Source organism: Cebus imitator, unplaced genomic scaffold (assembly GCF_001604975.1).
Source record: "Cebus imitator isolate Cc_AM_T3 unplaced genomic scaffold, Cebus_imitator-1.0 Scaffold135, whole genome shotgun sequence".
Classification (NCBI taxonomy): domain Eukaryota; kingdom Metazoa; phylum Chordata; class Mammalia; order Primates; family Cebidae; genus Cebus; species Cebus imitator.
The window spans coordinates 3,095,084-3,118,287 of NW_016107450.1; the positions used below are offsets into that span (position 1 = coordinate 3,095,084).

General features: G+C 35.4%; 1 protein-coding gene across 1 annotated transcript in view; it reads left to right on the top strand.

Moving 5' to 3' along the window:
* DOCK7 (dedicator of cytokinesis 7) overlaps positions 1-23,204 on the top strand; it is a 228,751-nt gene that overhangs the window by 144,056 nt on the left and 61,491 nt on the right. The window contains exons 23-31 of the mRNA XM_037743095.1: positions 21-113; positions 1,327-1,416; positions 2,363-2,458; positions 5,455-5,595; positions 5,689-5,802; positions 7,257-7,406; positions 9,386-9,552; positions 15,618-15,787; positions 16,778-16,932. Of these exons, the coding sequence (XP_037599023.1) occupies positions 21-113; positions 1,327-1,416; positions 2,363-2,458; positions 5,455-5,595; positions 5,689-5,802; positions 7,257-7,406; positions 9,386-9,552; positions 15,618-15,787; positions 16,778-16,932 (1,176 nt within the window). The remainder of the gene's footprint in view (positions 1-20; positions 114-1,326; positions 1,417-2,362; positions 2,459-5,454; positions 5,596-5,688; positions 5,803-7,256; positions 7,407-9,385; positions 9,553-15,617; positions 15,788-16,777; positions 16,933-23,204) is intronic.

Genomic DNA, 23,204 nt, shown 5'->3' on the forward strand with positions numbered 1-23,204 from the left:
GCTTTCTATTATATGCTTAGGGTTTAGATCGCTCCAATTCCTGGGTTAACACTGGTGGTCCAAAAGCTGCCCCATGGGGATCCAACCCCAGTCCAAGTGCAGAATCAACACAGGTGGTGTTTATATTAGAGGTTTCTTTATTGGCTGCTGATGTTTCCCTTTAGAACATTACTTTTTAGTATATACTGTGATTTCAGTGGCTTGCTTTTTTTAATCATTAAAAAGTGTGTATTTTTGTTTACTTAGCACATTTTTCAACTACTATGCATGAATACCACCAATTGCATCAGTAATGTTCTTCTTTCCTATTTCCTGTCTCTGCTTTCTTTCTTCCTTACACACCTTATCAATATTTCAGTGCCTGCTGCTTATGCAATTGATGGCTTTTATAACAGTTTCTTCTTTAGGGGTAGCACATCTTTAATAGCAATTTTTAAATTTTTTATGTGGAGAAAAAAACCCCATCAGTTTTCTATTTGCTTTTGGTTAAAAGTGTACCTATTATATCATTTTCATTTAACATTTACTATCTTGTTACTTTCTTCGTAGTCACTGAATAGAAAGACTGGCAGTAAGTTGAAATTAAATGTGAACAATATATGATCCCATGCTATAAGATTCAATACCAGAAGCAAAAATCTGTTTTAATTTGTACTGTGTTGCAAAGTATGAAATTTGTTATACCTTAGCTGAATTAGTTTTGCTTTCTTAAGACTAGTTGCTTGGTAGCTAATACTGCATGATACCTCAAAATATACTTCTCATCTGTGTTGGCTTTGAAGGAAACACAGGAAAATTCTGTTCTTAAAGAAAATTTTTAATTCCATTTCTAACATTGTAAGTGATTTATATTTGATTTAGTATATGACAAACCTGAATAGTAGTTTCTGATAATAATGAAAAAGTGAGATAAATTATTCCAAACTTTTTGTTTTCTTTATTTAATATAAAATTATTGATATCTTTTTTGTTCTGAGATCAGTTGAGAAGTATGTTTTTACTTTATATATATTTTTACTAGATATGTGCATGTGTATAGATCACACAGATACAAGTTTCATTCTTTGCAGCACTCTGAATATTATATAATCATTGGAATACTCATCTGTTTTTAAAGACCAAAAATATATAGAAGCCATTTTGATACTACTTATGCATTGTCATTAAAGCAGCTTAAAATGGTGAAAATGAGACCTTTAATAAAATAGGTGGTTTTCGAAACCATAATAAAACTCTATTTTAAACTTGTACATAATCCGTCAGCTGCAAAATCATCCACTGCAAACGTTAATGTTATCTCGTCATTCATTCATCTTCACTCCATAGGCTATGGATCGAAGTTGTAATCGTATGTCTTCGCACACAGAGACGTCAAGTTTCTTACAAACATTAACGGGACGCTTACCAACTAAAAAGGTAGATTCATACGAAGACAATTAATAGAGGGGGAAAATAATTTTACCAATTAAATAGATGTAAGATTTATTTACATAGCCAGGATGAGATATTTACAGTAATTGCATTGTGCTTAAAAAGTATATCTGAGCAAGCATAGCTTCTCTGATGCCTTTTGGGGCATACCTCAGCAGTGTAGACTCTTACGTTATGTTAATGTTTATATCTTTGGGATTGACTGTTTTTAGAATTTAGTGAATTCAAATTTGATCATCAAATTTTAGTACCAAAAAAATGTATCAACTCTTGATTCTATTTCTGTAACTGCTTCTGTTTTGTGTTTTAAATCTCCAGGGAAAGGAAGATGAGTTAGAAAAATTGTCACTCTTAGTAAGATATGTTGATTTGCTTCCCGTATGCACAGTTTTGTTAGTCCTTTTTCATATTAATATACACTACTTTGCAAATGCTTTGTATGCATATCCATTATAAGGCAGAAATCTTCTGCTGTTTTTTTTTTTTAAATACCTTAACTGAAAACTTGAAAATTAATGCCTCATAGCAAAGTTTAAATTTTAAAATGTATTTCCTAAATTGTACCAGCAAAATTCATGTGTGTATTGCATATGTTAAAAAGTGTGCTTAAGTCACAAACAAGGTATTACTGTAAGTTTTTAGTCTAGTTTCTGTTTGCAGGTACAATTTAGGAGGCTATCTTCTACCTGTCCTTTTAAAATTACATTTTACAGCAAGATAACATGTAATTTTTTCAGCTGTTCCACATACCACTGTCTTACATGCATAAATAGCCGTTTCGTTAATGGGTGTCTTCAACGCATCATTGAATGGTTCACGTGCCTTATTTTGCTTATTCGCATTATATCTTCATTTGTATTTGCATTATTATTTGGTTTATGTTATCAGCAGATTTGACTTTGATATTAACTTTGGATTTACTTCTGGATAGCTTTTTCATGAGGAGCTGGCTTTGCAGTGGGTTGTTTGCAGTGGCAGCGTTCGGGAATCAGCTTTGCAACAAGCCTGGTTCTTTTTTGAGTTAATGGTGAGCAAAAACTGAGCATCTTCTTTAATATTTTTTCTCTTCGTGAACAATTTTATGCTAGCTCATTTGTTATCTTAGAAATCTTTTTTCTATTGCACATCTTACGCTTTTACATGTGCCTTCAAGACAAAATTACGTGTGTTACATCTCTAAACACTGTGGACACTCAGCACAATTTAGGTGGAATTATAAAGAGTGAGGCTCATTTTAACTCTGTTTTCTCAGGGATGGTTATATAAGCTAGCTGTCTTTTCAAAGGAAACTTGTGATACAGTCTTTGCTAGTCATTATACATGCAAGTGTATAATGACAGTATTGTAGATTTTATACCAAAGATAAAAAAAGCTTTATAGATACCCACTGCCATTATTATGGCTAGTAAACTCTTAGGGAAATGCCAGTTACAGCCAATAAAAAACACAACAGTACTGGCTGGGTCCGGTGGCTCACACCAGTAATCCCCACACTTTAGAAAGCTGAGGCAGGAGGATCACTTGAGATCAGGAGTTTGAGACCAGTCTGAGCAACACAGCAAGAGCCCATATCTACCCCCCCAAATTTTTTTTAATTAGCTAGGCCTGGTGGCACACACTTGTAATTCCATCTACTTGGAGGCTGAGGAGGGAGCTTGCTTAAGCCCAGGAGTTTGAGGCTGCAGTGAACTGTGATCACCACTGTACTCCAGCATGGATGACAGAGCAAGATCCTGTCTCTTTTATTATTTTTTTTAAAGTATTTTTGCTTAATCAAATAAATGATACTTTTAAAAATGAGTGAATTAATAATTAATAAATATATATATATGAACAATTGGCCCTTGAACAACATGGGGTTTAGGGGAGTGAACCCCCCCACACAGCCAAAACCTGCATATAACTTTTGACTTACCCAAAACTTAACTACTTAATAGCCTACTGTTGACCAAATGCCTTACTGATAATATAATCATATTTTGTATGTCATTTGTATTATATACTGTGTTCTAAGAATAAACTAGTGAAAAGAAAATGTTATTAAGAAAATTAAAAGGAAGAGAAAATATATTTGCTATTCATTAATTGGAAGTAGATCATCATAAATGTCTCCATTCTTACTGTCTTTACAGTGAGTAGGCTGAAGAGGAGGGGTTGGTTTTGCTGTCTCAGGAGAAGCACAGGTGGGAGAAAACCCACATATAAGTGGACTCATGCATTTCAAACCCGTGCTGTTCAAGGGTCACCTGTAAATATAAACTTGTATATGTAAACAAACACATATGTAAACAAAGGCAACAAACATGTATTATGTGGGCACAGTATGCTAGTACTGCCATGTGGCCTAGGCATTACTAAAGCACAGAGAGGTTAACATGTCTTAGGATGCACAGCTTGTAGGTAGCAGGACTGTGATTCAAACTCAGGCATTCCAGCACTTGGGACTGTCTTCTTCACCTTCCTCTTCAGCCTCTAGAAAGCTGAAATCACTGAAACTTTTTCTCCCAAAGAAGAAGTATGTTTAAAAAATGTAAAACAAAACAAGCAAAAACAGAAAAGAATCTTCCAAAGTATGTCATAGGGTGGTTCTCAGCATTGAATGTTACATATATTATGGGTAAGAAAACATTTCTTTTAGAGATTTAATAATCTATAGAAAAAATAAATCAGGAACTATATATAAGTGACAACTCATTTTTTTCCCCAGAAAATAAACCTTAAATTTATAATTCATGTGCTTCTCTTGTAAGGTAAAAATTTTAATTTCAACTGTTTTTTAATAGTCTTACATATATGTTTAGGTTTCTAAAATACAAAATCATCAAAAGACTGCAATTTAAAACTTGGCTGTGCTCTATGTTAAGTATAGGACTTTAGCTTCAATGTACCTGAATTTAAAGTTTAAAATTCTTTATTACTGTTACCACAGTGTTATAATAAAGAATCTGTACAATATTCAATACAAATACAATACAATATAGTCCTCAAAAATTTATTGTATTCTTACTGTATGCCATTATCTATATATTAGCTACTGAGGACATTATAGTGAAGACAGGGTTTCTAACCTTTCAAAGCTTACAGTTTGGGAGCTTTGGAATGGCAAAATACTGAGTCTTAGAAAAATTTAATTAAATTTTTTTTAGGCTGTATGTGGTATATTACATGTAATCCCAACATTTTGAGAAGCTGAGGCAGAAGGATCACTTGAGGCCAGGAGTTTGAGACCAGCCTGGACAACATAGCCAGACCCTGTCTCTATAAAAAATTTAAAAATTAGCTGGGCATGGTAGTGTGCACCTGTAGTCCTAGCTACTCTGGAGGCTGAGGCAGGCGGATCACTTGAGACCAGGAGTTGGAGGCTGCAGTGAGCTATGATCATGCCACTGCACTTCAGCCTGTGTGACAGGGTGAGACCCTGTTTCTTTAAAAACAAAACAAAAAACGAAACTTGGGGCCATGCATGGTGGCACATGCCTGTAATCCTGGCACTTTGGGAGGCTGAGGCTGGTGGATCACCTGAGGTCAGGAGTTCGCGACCAGCCTGACTAACATGGTGAAACCCCATCTCTACTAAATACCAAAAAATTAGCTGGGCATGGTGGCGCATGCCTGAAATCCGAACTACTTGGGAGACTGAGACAGGGAGGCGGAGGTTGTAGTGAGCCAGGATCGCATCATTGCACTCCAACCTGCGCAACAAGAGTGAAACTGTCTCAATAAAATCCTTTAAGGTTGAAATTTCTTTTTTGTTGACATACACAGAACTTTTTATCCTATTGTTAGCCAGGATAATTTTTTGAAGGTAATATGGTGATGGAGTTGTATTGTGTTTGATTTTTTAAAAAAATTTTTTGGCAAATAACATCATAGGGAACTTTAAAAAATATTTAAGAAGCTAAAAATATTTCAGTTATCTATTAAATTACATGCCATATTTTTAAAATAGTCCAAGCGTTTAGAGTTGTAATTGTTAATTATATTCATAGGAAGTTAAACTGATAATTTATATGTTTTTTTCAGGTAAAGAGCATGGTGCATCATTTATACTTTAATGATAAACTTGATGCTCCAAGGAAAAGTCGTTTTCCAGAACGTTTCATGGATGACATTGCAGCTCTTGTCAGCACGATTGCTAGTGATATAGTTTCACGATTTCAGAAGGTAATGATAACTTTTCCCCCACTTATCTCTCTTTCAAGCTCAGATTAAACTATCATACTTTAATTTGTTTTTGTTTTATATTTTGTTTCACAGGACACAGAAATGGTTGAGAGACTCAATACAAGCCTGGCATTCTTTCTCAATGATCTGTTATCTGTTATGGACAGAGGATTTGTTTTTAGTCTTATAAAGTCCTGCTATAAACAGGTAATACATAGTAAGGAATTATTAGTAATCAAATAGTTTAAATACTATGTTAGTTCTTTTCAAAGTTAGAGCTAAAAGACCTTCAAGAGCACATTATATACTGATGTTAAAACAAAAAGTAGCCTAAAGTAATATATTTTTATTAGCAAGGCAAAAATAAATTATATTTGTTTTATCAGGACACAAGGACAGTGGCAAGCTGCTGTCAGTAAAGCCAGTATTTCCTTGAGTTATACAGGCCTACTTATGACTCTTTAATTCCCATTCTGGATTATACCATCAAGTCAATGGTAATGTAACACAGTCTCAAGATGTCATACAAGTGGAGCATTTATATGGAGTGGACTTTGTATCTTGAGTGATTTTTAAAGCAGCTGCATTTTGCTGGGTATTCCTCCTAATCCAGCCCTCGAAATTGTAGAGTTTGAAATTATGGACAGATGTTTACCCATTTGCCAAATGTTATTCATTATCTTGACTTTACTAAATTAAAAGCATCCTGGAACTTTTCCACACATAGCTGATTTTGTTTTAAAATTTTTGTCAACTGATTAGTGAAGTCTGCCTTCTGGAAAACATTAGTTAGTGGTTCTGCTGGGCCACTTTGATAGTAAGCTGTATAGGCCTTTCAGAATTACCTTTTAAAGGCGCTTTAAAAATATACAGATCTCTGAGTCCCATTCCAGAATTATTAAGAAGTTCAAACTTCTCATGGTGGTGGGGTGAGGAGCACACAGTACTTGTGAAGCACCTCACAGCTGGTCTGCAGATTAGTTTTGGGGAGTCCAGAATTCTATTTGGTAGTCTAATATTTAGAATTTTGAATATTCTATTAGATACCTTTATTGTTTGTTTCTTCTAATAGAAAAGTTAAAACTGTGCATGGGCACTCACCCACATAGAAGTACTTGCAACACTATGTGTATGATTTTTACTTTTTCCCCAAAACTTTATGTACTATTACTACCAGAACTTGTTCTGTCTTTATTCTTTGAACACTGACCTATATTTGTCAAACATTGAGCTAAGCTGTAGGATACTAAAACTATTAAATCAGTTTATAGTATGTCTTCTCAAGTAGCTTATGATGTAGCTGAGAAAACAGACAAATTATAAATAGAATTGATAATTTCTTTTAAGAAAGTAATATGAAGTTATTTTGATGGTATATGTTTTTCCTGTTTTTTGAGAAGTAGAAATATTGATGCTATATTGGAAATACAAGAATGTGGCTTTTAGGTTAGTCAGATATGTATTTATATAGTAAACTTGATAGTTTAAAATTTTTAATTTTAGCAGCAACTCTGGAAGAAGGTGATATTATTATTTAAGCCACAAACCTAAACTGGATACCAAGTACTACTATTTAATTCTAATTCGCCATTCTGGTATCAGTATTGAAGAAATAATATTTCTTTAATTTAACTGGTGTTATCTTATGCAATGCTTACAAGGTGTCTTCAAAGCTTTACTCATTACCGAATCCGAGCGTTCTGGTGTCCTTGAGGCTGGATTTTCTGCGAATCATCTGCAGTCATGAGCACTATGTTACATTAAACTTACCCTGTAGCTTACTTACTCCACCTGCATCTCCATCACCTTCTCAGGTATGCAAATTGTGTGAACACACGTATTTTTAAAGTCATCTTTGTAAAGAAGAATGTAAAACAAATGAATTGAGTAATAGCTGTATTACTGAGTTCTGAGTGCTTTGTAAGTATTAACTCATTTAATCCTCAGAATAACTCTAGAAGGCAAGTATATTATTATACCCATTTTGTAGATTAGAAAAAACAGAAACACAGAAAGGCCACTGAGTAAAAAGTGGCAGAGCCAGGCTTTGAACCAAGGCTTTATTCTAGAGCCCAAATTCTTAACCACTGTTTTGTATTCCTTTCACAGATTTATTATGCACATGTGAATGAATTCACCTAAATAAACTCACAAATTTAGATGTTTACACAAATTGGGTTCTCTTGAAGCAGACACCAAGAATGAGTCTTAAGCAAGATATTCTTTAGAGTTCCATACCTGCGAAAGGAAGGAAGGGGTGAAGATTAATTGAACAGAGAAGTCAAACTGCAGTGAAGGCATAACAAAGCCCTGCTTAAGTCTCTTGTATCCAGAAACCCTAAAGGAAACTAGATGAAAATTGATAGGTGTTTTAGTGGTTGGCACTTGACTTCAATAGCTAGTAGGTTCTCTACAGATGAAAAAGTGTTATTGTAACAGTTAATATATATGTCTTTTATAAGTTGAGATTAAGAGATTTTGTGGTTTTTAGTATCAGAGAAGCCTGTGCTTCCTTTGTCCAGTGAAACACTCTTTCTACTTTATTATTCCTGAGGCAAGGAGGCTACTTTCTTTAAGTTCTTAATTTCTAAAGTGAAAGTTAATATTAGTACTTCTTCATTTTGTTTTCAGCATATTTAATTCCTGAATAGGATTCCGTAGGCGATATCTCATATGCCTGATTTAAAAAACAAAGGTTAAATTTCAGTTAGAAAGATTAGAAAACATCAAAGAGTACCCACAACTTTTCATTTTATCTTTGTAAAAAATCTTCTGGATCCTATTTTTCCACAAACTGTTCAATCTGGCTAGCACGCCCTCAGTGTAGTGGATGAGGCTGGCCTTTTTCTTTCTTTCTTAATCCTCTGCCAAAAATGTAGCTACACAAAAACAGATTAAGCATAAATATGATTGCTAAAACCCTTAAGGAAACATATTTGTTTGTATCTGACTCCTTACTGAACATCTCATTCAGCCAGGAAATGCTCATAGAAGTTCTTCTGTTATCTTAGTGCCTACTTTCTCAGCTAGCTACATAATTTTCACATTCTACTAGATAACAGAGACGTCACTCTTTTTTTGAAAGGCTAAGAAGCGTTTTAAATTTTTATTAGGAGATGATTTCACCATAGGGAAATGTGAAATCTGTTGTTGCTCTAAGAAACCCCACATGAGTCCTGAATATGTATCTTGGAGAATGCTATAATATTTTGCATGATTAAAACGTTAAAAAAAAAACTGAGTAGACAACAAAATGATGGTAATTTTCCAGAGATAGTATATTCTGTGAAAAACAACTGTACTGGTGTTTAGAATTTCTCTGGAAATCAATTGCCGTAACTATGAATATTTCTCTTGTACTTTGAGGTGAGTGCATACTATGTTATTTGGATTTAGTTGCCTCTTTTTTCCATCAGAGTGTGATATTGAAACATCAAGTGACTAAGAGAATGAATGGGAAAATATATAGGAAATTATATGTGAAAAAAGAAATGGAAAATAATTAAATTTTCAATGATTAGTTTCTGTAATAAACTAATTAATAATCTCATCATAGTTTCCTGTCCCAAAAGTCTGAGCAGTTGCTTTCTTCAGTGTTAGTAAATATAAAATGAACTTCCCTAGGAAAAAATATTTCATTTCTTATATTGCTCTGTCTGTAGGATGTTTTGTTTGCAGTGCAACAAAACATCCTACAGACAAAGCAATATAAGAAATAGTTAACCACTAATACAAAACAGTGGTTATATAAGAATAGTTAACCACCAATACAAAACAATGGTTAACTATAGTCTTGTTCTGCCTCACTCTCCAACAGAGTTCTGGATTTTCTACGAATGTACAAGACCAGAAGATTGCAAATATGTTTGAATTGTCGGTGCCTTTCCGCCAACAGCATTATTTGGCAGGACTTGTGTTAACGGAGCTGGCTGTCATTTTAGACCCTGATGCTGAAGGGTGAGTAGACCAGTTTTTACCGTATAGAATATGAGTTTGATTTTGAACAGTGGACAGAAGTATTCTACTCACATTTCCTAAGGATTAGAAAAATAATCTTTCATACTCTTTTTCTACTTCTCTCTTCACTATGTTTCTCACTTATGTTATTTCTCTAGTTAATCAGTTTTATGAAAGACTTTTTCTCATATTTTGCCACCTCTGAATTTGGGATTTGTCTTAATGGCCTATCATGATTCATTTAGTAGCATTCTTTTTCTTCTTAACAGAATATAAAATAAATTGAGCATACTAGAAGATAGATTTGTTGGTATAAAGTAAGTGCTTTTCAGGTGAGGAAAGTGGTCTTTAATTTGATTCCTTGTCAGGAAAATTTGTCTTGGTTTTGTTTTGTTTGTTTGAGACAAAGTATTGCTCTGTCACCCAGGCCAGAGTGCAGTGGCACAATCTTGGCTCATTGCAACTTCTGCCTCCCAGGTTCAAGCAATTCTCCTGCCTCAGTCTCCCGAGTAGCTGGGACTACAGGCACACATCACCACACCCAGCTAATTTTTTTCTTTTTGTAGGAGAGAGAGGGTTTCACCATGTTGTCCTGGCTGGTCTCAAATTCCTAACCTTAGGTGATCCACCCACCTCAGCCTCCCAAAATGCTGAGATTACAGGTGTGAGCCAGTGCGCCCAGCCAAAAATTAATAATTTGCCATCATACTGTGTAGGATTTTATTTCAAAAATTGTCTTATAAACAAATACTGCTGGTTTTAAAAACTTCCAAAGTTGTATACATTTTTAAAGGATGTTTGGAAATTGATGTAGTTAGAAAAGTATATTGTCTGGTGATGTGATTTTTTTTGTTTTTTTTTTTGAGACAAGGCCTCACTCTGACACCCTCACCCAGGCTGGAACACAGGGCATGATCTCAGCTCATTGCAACCTCTGCCTCCCAGGCTCAAGCAGTTCTCCTGCCTCAGCCTCCTGAGTAGTTGGGACTACAGCTGTGTGCCACCACACCAGCTAATTTTTGTAATTTTAGTAGAGACAGGGTTTTGCCATGTTGGCCAGGCTGGTTTCCCAACTCCTGGCCTCAAGTGATCAGCCTGCTTTGGCCTCCCAACATGCTGGGATTATAGGTGTGAGCCACTGCGCCTGGCCTGATGATTTGAATTTCTAGAAATAGCTTGATGTGGCTGGGCACAGTGGCTCACACCTTTAATCCCAGCACGTTGGGAGGCCAAGGCGGGCTGATCACTTGAGGTCAGGAGGTCGAGACCACCCTGGCCAACAAGGCAAAACCCTATCTTTACTAAAAATAACAAAAATTAGCCAGGCATGGTGGTATTTGCCTGTAATCTCAGCTGCTTGGGAGGCTGAGGCATGAGAATTGCTTGAACCCGGGAGTTGGAGTTTGCATTTGAGCCAAGATTGCTCCACTGCACTCCAGCTTGGGTGACGGAGCAAGACTTTGTCTCAAGAAAAAAGAAATAGCTTGATGTGTTGTGGTCCAGCATCCTATGGGGTAAGCCCATCTTAATAGTATGACCGTAACTCATTTGGGCTATAATGGCTTAAATTTTTTTTTTCTCTTAGTAGTAGTAATACAAGTTTATAATGCAGTTTAGCCTCATGCAAGAACTCCAGAGAACAAAAAGAGATACTTTAAACAGGTTTTTATAAGGGTCTTCTGATAAATTTATTGAATGAATAAAAGAGGACGTATGTCAAGTCCTTAACAGTATGTCAGGAGCATAGTTAATACTGAATAAATTGTGAAAGGCCAGATCTGCAAGTGAAAGGCATATGTTTTTTATTATGGCAACTTCCTAAGTTTGGAATCTATTTTTAAAAAGTAGTTTTTTTACCCTGTGTTCTGCAGAACTATAGGGTCCTGAAGAGGGGCTTAATACGGGTTTCCATGTAGATTGGCATGGGCAGTGTGTGCAGACTTTCGAGTATAGAGGGCAAACTAAGTGGGTGAAACTCTGGGCCTTCTACCCCTGCTTGCTGCTACTTTCGTATTTTGCCATTTGACAAATGAGTGTGATGTCACTAAAAAAATAAATAAAGGGACCTGTTGTTTGGGGGGAAAACACTCTGAAAACAACTAATCTGTACGTACTAGCTTTTTAAAATAACTGGTGTTGCTCACTCATTTGAATCTATATTTTCAATATTTTTACTTGGTATATGAAGGTGTTTTTGGTTACAATAAATAAAATTCTTCTTCCAGCTGGCTTTATGAAAGGAAGGAAATCTATTTCAGAATTGGAAGAAAGATAGGATTTTTATTATTAATTTTTATTTTTGGTTTTAAGGAGCAGAAAGTCTAATGGCCAAGAAAGAGGAAAGAAAGAAGAAAATTGCTCTCTCATACAGAGGGAGGAGGGCTCTGAGCAGACAAACTCCCGAAAGATAGAATTTTTAGCACAGTAATATCGGTTCAGTGATATCATCATGATTCTAGTTCTTTACATTTCTTACCTCTGCTGGAAGTGTCAGCTTTATCCTAAGGCTGGAGCCTCTCATGACTGACTACAAGATAGTCTTGCATATAGCTGCCATTTATAGGTACTTAAGGCCCTATATATGTGGCTCTTATCTACTCCTGCCACTCTGTTCCTCCTCACATACTAAGATCTAGCCATGCTGGCCTACTTTCTTTTTCTCTAATGCACCAAGCTCTTCCCATCTTCAGGACTTTGCACTTGGATTTTTCTCTTCTTGAAGCAATATGGAACAGCCCTCAGATGTTCACATAGTCACTTCTTGCTTGTGGTTCTTCAGGTATCTGTTCAAAGAGCATCTTCTCAGTGAGACTTTCATTGACTACCCAACCTAAATTATAGCCATGTTGGCCAGGTGCAGGGGCTCATGCCTCAGTCCCAGCACTTTGTAAGGCTGAGGCAGGAGGATTGCTTGAGTCCAGGAGTTCAAGACCTGCCTGGGCAACACAGTGAGACCCTGTTTCTACTAAATTTTTTTTTTAATTAGCCAGACCTAATGGTGAATGCCTATAGTCCCAGCTACTCAGGAGGCTGAGGTGGAAGTGTTGCTTAAGTCCAAGAGGTTGAGACTGCAATGATCACACCACTGTATTCCAGCCTGGGTGCCAGAGCAAGACTCTGTCTCAAGAAAATTAAGTAAAAAAAAAAAAAAAAATACACACACACACACACACACACACACACACACACAGGCTGGGCATGGTGGCTCATGCCTGTAATCCCAGCACTTTGGGAGGCTGAGGTGGGCAGATCAGTTGAGGTCAGGAGTTCGAGACCATCCTGGCCAAAATGGTGAAATCCCATCTCTATTAAAAATACAAAAATTACCTGGGTGAAGTAGTGCACTCCTGTAATCCCAGCCACACAGGAGGCTGAGGCAAGAGGATTGCTTGAACCTAGGAGGTGGAGGTTGCCGTGAGCTAACATCACGCCACAGCCTGGGTGACAGAGCAAGACTCTGTCAAATAAATAAATAAATAAACAGCTGTGTTGCCCATGTCACAATCATATAACCCTGTGTTAGTTTCTACAAGGCACTTATCTGAAATTTGCTTATTATCTGTCTTCTCACAGTAGAATGTGAGCATGTGAGAGCATAAGAACAGGCATCTTGTCTTTCTTGTTTAGTGCTGTATTCCCAGTGCCTTAGTATTGTGTCTGGCACAAGTGGACACTTGGAAATGTATATTAATTTGATGAATGAATGATTGTAAGAAACTCACCTCATCTTTAAATTTTACTGTCTTGAGAGGTATATAAACTATATGCAGCATTGTCTTAGAGAGATCCTTGAGAGGAATGTTTGTCTTTTAATCCACATGCTTGCTACATAATCAAGAATAATTCCTTAAGTGGCAATCATATGTTCTATAATTAACCAAAGATTTGCTCTTTAGAAACTTTCATTATAATTAGAAAGACTGCAAAACAGTACAGTAGATTAATGTTAGTTTTATAGTGCATAGTTCTTTAGAAGATGAGAGGATGTATATTCCTTTATTAAAGCATTTATAAAGAATTGAAGAATTCTTTGAAGTATTGAAGAATTATTATTTTTGTGTCTGTGTTTCTCTCTTGGTAAAGTGAGCTCCTTAAAAGCAGAGGCACTGTCTTATCTCCAACATCTAGAATAGGATATTATAAATCTTGCATTAATATATATTTAATAACTGAATGGGATCGAGCAATGTAAACATATGCAAAGGCTTTATGAAGATAGAGTTTACATAAATTGAAGTATGAGTATGGTAGCTGCTGAGAGATAAGGAATATCTTTGGCAATCATTAGTAGCGATACAGGAAGTCAAAGAGGAGAATGTGAAAAGCAGCTGACCAGAATCTGAGCCTTGAGAATAGTGATGGGGAGTCTGGGGAAGGGTGGGAACTACTGGAAAAAATTCTGAGAAGAGAAGATATAAGATGACAAAGTGTCAAATAGAGCTGGAGAGTGAGATCTCAGATAGGTTCACTAGATGTGGTTCTTGACAATGTTTAAACGTACACTTTCTGCCCACCGCCCCTCCCTCTATCCACGAGTCAATAAATGAGAAACATTATTGAGGCCCCAGAGCCATGGGGTTTGGGCAGGAGGCCACCCAGTGGGAGAAGGAGGAGCCAGGGGAGGTGCCTTATTTGACCTTCTTTAGGGGGTACAGCATGTTAGGTGTGGCTGTACTTCTTGTGGCAGGTACAGCACAGAGGTTATGCAGGTGAGCATAACTTTTGAGGCATATCATCTTGCCACAGTTGTGTTTCTGGGTGAGCTGGTGCAGGCAAGGCTCAGCGGTGCCACCTCGCAGGCAGAGCACCAAGTGCAGGCAGACTCTTTCTGAATGTTGTAGTCTGAGAGTGTGCGGCCATCTCTCTCAGCTGTTTGCTCTCATGTATTTTAAAGCCTCTATAAAAAGTATATTTTCTGAATAAAGAGCTCAAAGAGAGAAGAAAGAATCCCCATCTAGATTTCACATACAGCTTTGTAAAATGGCAGATACAATCAAGGGATCTGGAGGAAGACTACCTGTTTTCTAATCTCAACTTTTAAAGTGATAATGTATTTTCAAGATAGGAAAGGCACATTTGAAGAAAGAAGGGAAGAGCTAGATGAGGAGTGACACTGAAGCTGTTGAAAAAAGATGGGGTTCATTGAACATATGGAGAAATTATTTTCTGTGAGATGGTATACTTTTTCTGAGACAAAAAGGATAGATTATTTGTTAGCTATAAAGATGGAGTTGTGTTAAAAGACCTGGCCAGAGCAAACTCAGAATGGCTCTTCTTTCCTAAGAGAAGTTGGAAGTAAGGTCTTCTGTTGTGATTGATAGAAAGAGGCTTAAGGAGAGAAAGTGAGATCTGAAACTGCTGTTGGATGCAGCATTAAGGGCCAGTTGAAGTTGGAGTAGATGAATTTTAAACAAGAATGGTTTCCATAGTTAAAGTGCTGTCAGTTTAAGAAGAGACGAAAATGTGAAAGTGACCCTTGTTAATGTATTAGCCCACTTGAAACTGGGGGGATTTGGAAGTCTAAAAAAGTTGTAAGGGCCCAAATGAGGTATATTAGCAAAGAAGTACAGTTTAAATAAAGATTTCAAAGGCAACTTCAGCCTGTGGGCTACATAATCCATTAGGTGGGGGATTTTTCTTTCAGAAAAAGGGAATAATTTATTTTTGGTAAATGTGAAAAGATCTGATTTGGTGAAATAACATATATAGCATTTTAAAATTTACCATGTTTAGCTTCAAAATGTAACTATAAGTGGTCTTACGTTCTTTAAATCAAATACACTAATAAAGAGTTAATATAAAAATATTCAGATTTACTTCTAAGTGAATTGGTGTAGCGTTTCCTTTTCTTCAATTCTTATTTTACACATTTTTTACATTTTTATACATGTAATTTGTTTTAAAATGAAAAACATTTTATAGGAATGGAATGCATGCAAATATATGACAAAGGTAAGAAATTGAACAACATCTATTCAGGACCATGACTTCCTGTTTGTTTTTAAAATATTAGCTAATCTCTGTGGCCTGACTGCTTTCTTTTTCTTCTTCTTCTTTTTAAATAGACTGTTTGGATTGCATAAGAAAGTCATCAATATGGTACACAATTTACTTTCCAGTCACGACTCAGACCCGCGGTACTCTGACCCCCAGATAAAGGCTCGAGTGGCCATGTTATATCTACCTCTGATTGGTATTATCATGGAAACTGTACCTCAGCTGTATGATTTTACAGGTACCTAGTGGAATTAAGACAAATTTTAAAGGCAAATCTCAGTGTTTAAAAGTTTTAGAAAATATCTCAAGGTTGAAGATCTTATTTTAGGAAAACAAGTATTGTGCACTGATAAAAGTAAACTATAACTATTTAACTATGTTGCAAAAAATCCTTTGTGTGAGAGAATTCAGTATAAGATTGCTCTAAGTAGTTCTTATGATGAATTTTAAAATAATAGTTTTATGGCAATTTTATACCTACATTTTAGGAAATGTTTATGTGAACATGCAGTATATATCTGAAAAACTACAAGAAAACTTGACAGATGTTTACCACCTCAGTTTTTGGCTTTATTCATATATATAATTGAAATGAATATTCACTTGAATATCAAGAATTATGTTTATTGCTAACACCAGATTAATAAGTTGAAGTGGTATTAATTCTTAAAAATGTCTACTACAAAGTTTTATTGCTCATGCTTTCCATATTTAGAATTTGTAGAATTATAGAATTTAGTTTGCAACAATATTTTCTTTAGGGCAAATGAGGGAATTTAAACTAGTAATTAGCCCAATAAAGTGCTTCCAGTTTAGTAAAACAGACACATTTCCTGAGTATCTAATGTGTCTTAAGAACTTTGATAGGTGCTGGTGTTACAAAGACAGCCAACTATTTGCCTTTAAGAGACTGATAGTTGAGCAGTCTTTCTAGTATTTTGATCCCTAAAATGAATTTTCTTACTTGAAGGCAGAAATGTTTGTATTCTTATATCTTCTTTGACTAGCAAGTTAATGTTCTCTTTAAACTATAAATTATTACCATAGCAGTGAGTCAATATTAAAGATATTTAAAATATTATCTAAAGGAAGTAAATCTAATAACTATTACATGTTAACAGGTTATTCTTTTAAATAATAGTAGAGAATAGGAAGAGGAATTGCATGCTCACTAAGTGTTAGTTCCGCTAAACAATTTTATTTATTTTTTTGGATTATTTTTCATTAGAAACTCACAATCAACGAGGAAGACCCATTTGTATAGCCCCTGATGACTGTGAAAGTGAGAGCGGAAGTATGATAAGCCAGACTGTTGCTATGGCAATCGCAGGGACATCGGTCCCTCAACTAACAAGGCCTGGCAGTTTCCTCCTCACATCAACGGTAAAAACAATCCTCCTACAGAATGTTTTTTTCTAGAAAGACAAATATTTACAAGTATATACCCTTAAATATCTGAGATGATTATCTCAGCTGATGCAAAAGAACTCAGAGTTTTATTTATGAAAACATTAAAATTCCCAGATTATTAACTATCTTCTTCTAGTTTTTAAAACAATTACCTCAAGGTTTATGGGAGAAAGTCCTGTATTCTGTCATTCAGAGTTTTGAAAATTGCCTCATTTTACATAGTTTATTTCCTTATTTTTAAAATCTGTTTTATTCTTTATCTGCCCTAAGAAAGATTCTCAGTCATTTGAGGATTTTTTTAATCTGTGAAGATTTATACTTTTTAATGTTTTTAAAACACTGATATTTACTATGTCTCTGAACTTTCCCTCTCTTAAAGGCGGAAGAATTGGGGCAGGAAGGAACTAAATTGCCAATAGAGCAAGATCAAGTTCTAAAAGTTTTAAATGACTATTTTTTTTCTAGAAAAATCCAGTATTATTTAAGGAAGCTGCCCTACTTGACAATTTTATAGCTTTATTTATTTTTACATATTAAAAAATTTACATAAGTGTATACCTTAATGGTTTTTAGTATATTTACGGAGTTGTGCAAGTATCACCACAGCTAATTTTAGAACATTTCCAACACCCTGAAAAAATTCCTTATACCTATTAGTAGTCACTCCTACCCAGCACTAGGGAGCGACTAACCTACTTCTATCTGTAGAGATTTGCCTATTATGGACATTTTATATAAATGGAATTATTTACTATATGATCTTTTGTGTCTGGATTCTTTGACTAAGCATACATTTTTGAGGTTCATTCATACCGTGTATGTGTCAATACTTCTTTCCTTTTTTATTGCCAAATAGTATTCCATTGTATTGATATACCAAAGTTTGTTATCCATTTGTCAGTTAATGAACAGCTACATCATTTCCACTTTGGGGCTGTTAGGAATAATGCTGCTATGAACATTTATGTACAAGTCTTTGTGTCCGCATATGTTTTCATCTCTCTTAGGTAGATACCTAAGAGTGGATTTGCTGGATCATATGGTACCTCTATGTTTAACATGATTAGAGGCTTCTAAACCCTTTTTTTCCCCCGATGTGGCTGTACTATTTTTCATTCTCATCAGCAGTGAATAAGAATTCCTGTTCTCCAAATCCTCATCAACGTTTGTTATTATTATCTTTTTGATTAGGACACATTTAGTGATTTGCATTTCCCTAACGACCTAGATATGGAACATCTTTTGGTGTGCTTATTGGCACATCTTTTTGTATATCTTCTTTGGAGAAAAGTCTACTCAAATCTTTTGCCATTGGCCGGGTGATTGGCCCACACCTGTAATCCCAAAAATATGGGAGGCTCAGATGGGAGGATTGCTTGAGCTCAGGAGTTTGAGACAGCCTGGTGGACATGACAAACGCTGTTTCTACCCAAAACCACAAAAATTAGCTAGGCATGGTGACATGTGCCTACTGTAGTCCCAGCTACCTGTGAGGCCAAGGTGGGAGAATTGTTTGAACCTGGGAGGTAGAGGTTGCAGTGAGCTGAGATTGCGCCACTGCACTCCAGCCTGCACAAGGGAGCAAGACCCTGTCTCAAAAAGAAAAAAAAAAGTTTGCCAAAAGAAGAAAAAGTTTTAAGATCATGTCAGGGTCTCCTCTCTTGGCTTTGGAGCCCCCTTCCCACTGTCTCTGTACAGGGGAGCTTCTTTCTTTCTTCTCCCTTCTTTTTTGCCTATTAAACTCTTCACTTCTTAAAACCACTCCATGTGTGTCTACGTTGTTTTATCCACTTTGCATGAGACAAGAGCCCTGGTGTTCCTCCACTCATCAGAGCTGTATCATTTTGGTGCATGGGCCAGGAAAAATCCAAGGTACAGCCTTCGTTTGTGTGAAACCATCAAACTCCAAGTGGTGGGGCAAACTGAACCACCCATGGACATGCCCCACATGTGCCTGTCAACATGGCTGCCCCCACATATCCCTACATGTATAAAACATGGTGACCTGTATTTGCATATTAAAAGGCTAAGGTGGGAGAGCCAGTTTTTTCACGTGCTACATGAATAACATGCCTGGTCAAACCAATCCCTGAGCCCTATGCAAATCAGACACAACCTCCCCAAGTCTACTCAGAAAACTTGCTGTTATCCTCCACACTTGGAGTCTCCTCTCTCAGCTTTGGAGCCCCCCTCCCTCTGTCTCTGTACAGGGGAGCTGCTTCTTTCTTTTCCCTTCTTTCTTGCCTATTAAACTCTCCGCTCCTTAAAATCCCCAAAGAAAAAAAAAAAGATAGCGTCATTAATCTTGTTATTGAATTGAAAGAGTTCTTTATGTATTCTGGATTTGTAAAATAATCAGCTATCTGGTTTACAAATACTTTCTCCCTTCCTATGGATTATCTTTTTACTTTCTTGATGGTGTCATTTGAAGTGTGAAAGTTTTTAATTTCAGTGTATGAAATTTTTTTATCAATTGTACTTTTGATGACATTCTACATATGAAATAATAAAGTACACCTATAAAATATAGGAATAAAATGAGCAGAAGCATATCCGCTGGTCAATTTAAGAAATCAGACATCAGCTGGGTGTGGTGGCTCACACCTGTAATCCCAGCTACTCTGGAGCCGAGGCAGAAGAATCACTTGAACCTGGGAGGCGGAGGTTGCAGTGAGCCAAGATCGAGCAACTGCACTCCATCCTGGGTGACAGAGCCAGACTCTGTCTTGAAAAAGAAATCAGACATCACAGCCTGGTAACCTTTGAAGCTAACAATGTGCCTTCCTCAATTTGATCTCTCCCTCCCCTTAGAATGACCATTGTTCTCAATTTTGTTGACCTTTTTTTAATTAAAACTTTTGTGAAGTATACTACATATGACAAAGTACATACAACATAAATGAATGAGGTTTTAAAACCTTAGAAAATAAACAGCTTGGTAATTACCACTCTGGACAAAAACAAGAACGTTGGCTGCCATCCCGAAATTACTTAGCATGCTCTTTCTGAACCACGGCACCCAGCAAACTACTTATTATCCAGATTAATGATATAATTACATAATTTTGTTTAGAGTTTGACCATCTAGGTGGCGTGTGGTGGCTCACGCCTGTAGTACCAGCACTTTGGGAAGCTGAGGGGGACAGATCACTTGAAGTCAGGCTAGGTTTTGTATTTTTAGTAGAGGTGGGGTTTCACCATGTTGGCTAGGCTGGTCTCAAACTCCTGACCTCAGGTGATTCAACCGCCTCGGCCTTCCGGTGCTGGGATTACAGGCGTGAGCTACTACGCCCACCCAAAATACTGTAGTTTAGTTTTATATTATGTTTTTAGTATTCATTCATGTTATGAAATATAGCTGCAATTCACTAATTTTTATTTCAGGATGTTATTCCATTGTCTGTCTATAGATCAATTTATTTCCCCATTCTCTTGATAGATGCATGAATGGTTTCTGATCCTTGATTATCGCAAATAGCAATCCTACAGACTTTCTTTTATATATGTTCTGCATGCTTGCATGTACTTTTATTTAGGATATTTTCTAGAAGTAGAATTTGTTGGGTCATAGACTATGGATATCTTAATCTATACCAGGTAATGCCCAACTATTTTCCAGAGGGCTTACTTAATTTATACTTATACCTACAATATGATAGTTCTTATTCCTTCTCATATTCATCAATATTTACAATTGTCAGATTTTTAAATTTTTACCAATTCGGTTATTTATAGTTGAATTTCATTTTCGCTTTTATTTCCCCAAAGACTTACGAGGTGTGCACTTTTCGATATGTGTGGTTGACTATTTGGATTTTCTCTTTTGAAGTTTTTTTGCTTGTTTTCCATTTGGTTGTTTGCTTTAGTTTAATGATTTTTAGGACTTTGTATGTTCTAGATCAAGTCTGTTGTCATTTATAAGTAGCTCAAATATTTCTTCTCTGTGGTTTGCTGTTTCACACATTAATGATGAATTTGGTGGTTAGAATGCCTAATTTTAATATACTTAAATTTATCAGTCTTGCAGTTAGTACTTTCTGTATCTTATTTAAGGAATTTTTTTCTATTTCAAAATTTTGAAAGTATTCTGTGTTATATTCTAAAATTTTTTGTTCTTCCTTTTATATTTAATTTTAAAATCTACCTGAAATAGATTTTTTACATAGAGTATAATTTGGGAGTCCAGGTTTGTTTGTTTGTTTGTTTATTTATATTGTGTATTATACCAGATTATCTCAGCACCATTTATTAAAAGAATATTTTCCCTATGTCTCTGAAGTACTGCCTCTATATGGCCTGCCATGTAGGGAAAGCTGTACATTAAAAAAATTTTTCTTGACTACTTTTTGGACCATCGTATATCTACACAAATTTGAAAATCAGCTTGTAAAGTTCCACTAAACTAAATAAATGAAAACCAATGAACCTGTTGGAATTTTAGTTAAGATTGTATTGAATTATGATTACACTGTTGAATCTCTGAATTTTTGAACATAGGTGTCCTCATCATTTACGTTAAGTACATAAACTTTTTTAGTTTCCATCAAGGAAGACTGGCATATTGTTTGTAGATTTATTATTGGTCCTTGATATTTTTTAATGTTCTTATAAATGGTGTCTTATCCAAAAATTTTGTTTTTTAACTGTTGTTTTATATAGAAATAGAATCAATTTTTTTACAGAAACAAAATACTCATTATAAAAAAATTGATTTTTGTACAATGATTTTTATTTCCGTAAGAATAGGTAAACTAGTAACACATCTATAGATTCTTTTTTTCCTACACACAATCATATAATTTGTGGATAATAACAATGTAGTTTCTTCCTGTCAATTAAAAAAAAATAATTCATTGTACTGGCTAGTATCTCCAGTACAGTGTTAAATACTGTGATGTGAAGTGGTGATGTTCGTTTCTTTAAAGGTAAAACTTTCAACATTTTATTCTTAAATATATGTTCTGTAAGTTTTGGGTTTTTTAAAAATATCTTTCTTTATTGTGGAAGTCTCTGTTACTGATTTACTAAGTATTTTGTTTTTAAATTATAAATAGTTGAATTATTATTGAATGTTTTTTCTGCATTCATTGAGATGGCTGTTTTATTTTGATTTTTGGTCTTGTAATGTTGTTGACTTAAATTGATTTTCTAGTCTTAAACCAAAGTTGAAATCCTGAATTAAACTCAGCTTCTTCATAACTGTGTACTAATGGATTTTGTTTGCTAATACTTTGTTCAGATTTGTATATATATGGTCATAAGATTGCCTACAATTTTTCTTTCTTATTATATTCTTTTCAGGTTTTAGAATCAAGGTTAGGCTAGCCAATTAAAATGACACAGGGAGTTTTCTTTTTTATTCTCTCTCTGCAAGTACTTAAGTTCTGGAATATTTGGAGAACTTATGAAACTATCTGTTCTTGAAGTATTTTCTTTGTTAAGTTTTAAAACTACTGTTGTAATTTATTGTCTATGAGACTATTGTAGTTTTCTGTTTCTTCTTACATTGATTGATTGATTGATTGATTGATTGAGATGGAGTCTTGTTTTATCACCCAGGCTAGAGTGCAGTGGAAGAATCTTGGCTCACTACAATATCCGCCTCCTGGATTCAAGTGATTCTCCTGCCTCAGCCTCCTGAGGAGCTGGAATTACAGGCACCTGCCACTGTAGCCAGCTAATTTTTGTATTTTTAGTAGAGGTAGGGTTTCACCACGTTGGCCAGACTGATCTTGAACGCCTGACCTCAGGTGATTCCCCCCACCTTAGCCTCCCAAAGTGCTGGGATTACAAGTACAAACCACTGCACCTGGCCTTCTTATACTGACTTTTAAAAATTTTATTCTAGTAGAAATATATTCAAATTTTTTGATATATAGTTATTCAGAATACCTTGTATAATTTTTTAAATGTCTATATCATTGGTAGTAGATGTAAACTTTTTTCTATGGCTAGATTTTTGTACCTTTTCTCGTTTTAATCAGTCTTACCAGACAGTTGAAATATATTGTTAGTCCTTATAAAGAACAAATATGAGGGCACTGTTGACCCTCACTTTTTAATGTTTATTATTTACTGTCTTCTGCTTTCTTTGGGTTTACATTGATGTTCTTTTTCCAACTTCTTGAGATAGATGCTTAACTCACTAATTTTCACCTTTTCTTTTTTGAGTATTTTCAGCTTCTGCATTTTTCTTTGATTGTTTAGTTAAATGCTGTTTATATGTAGCATTTTTTTTCTTTCCC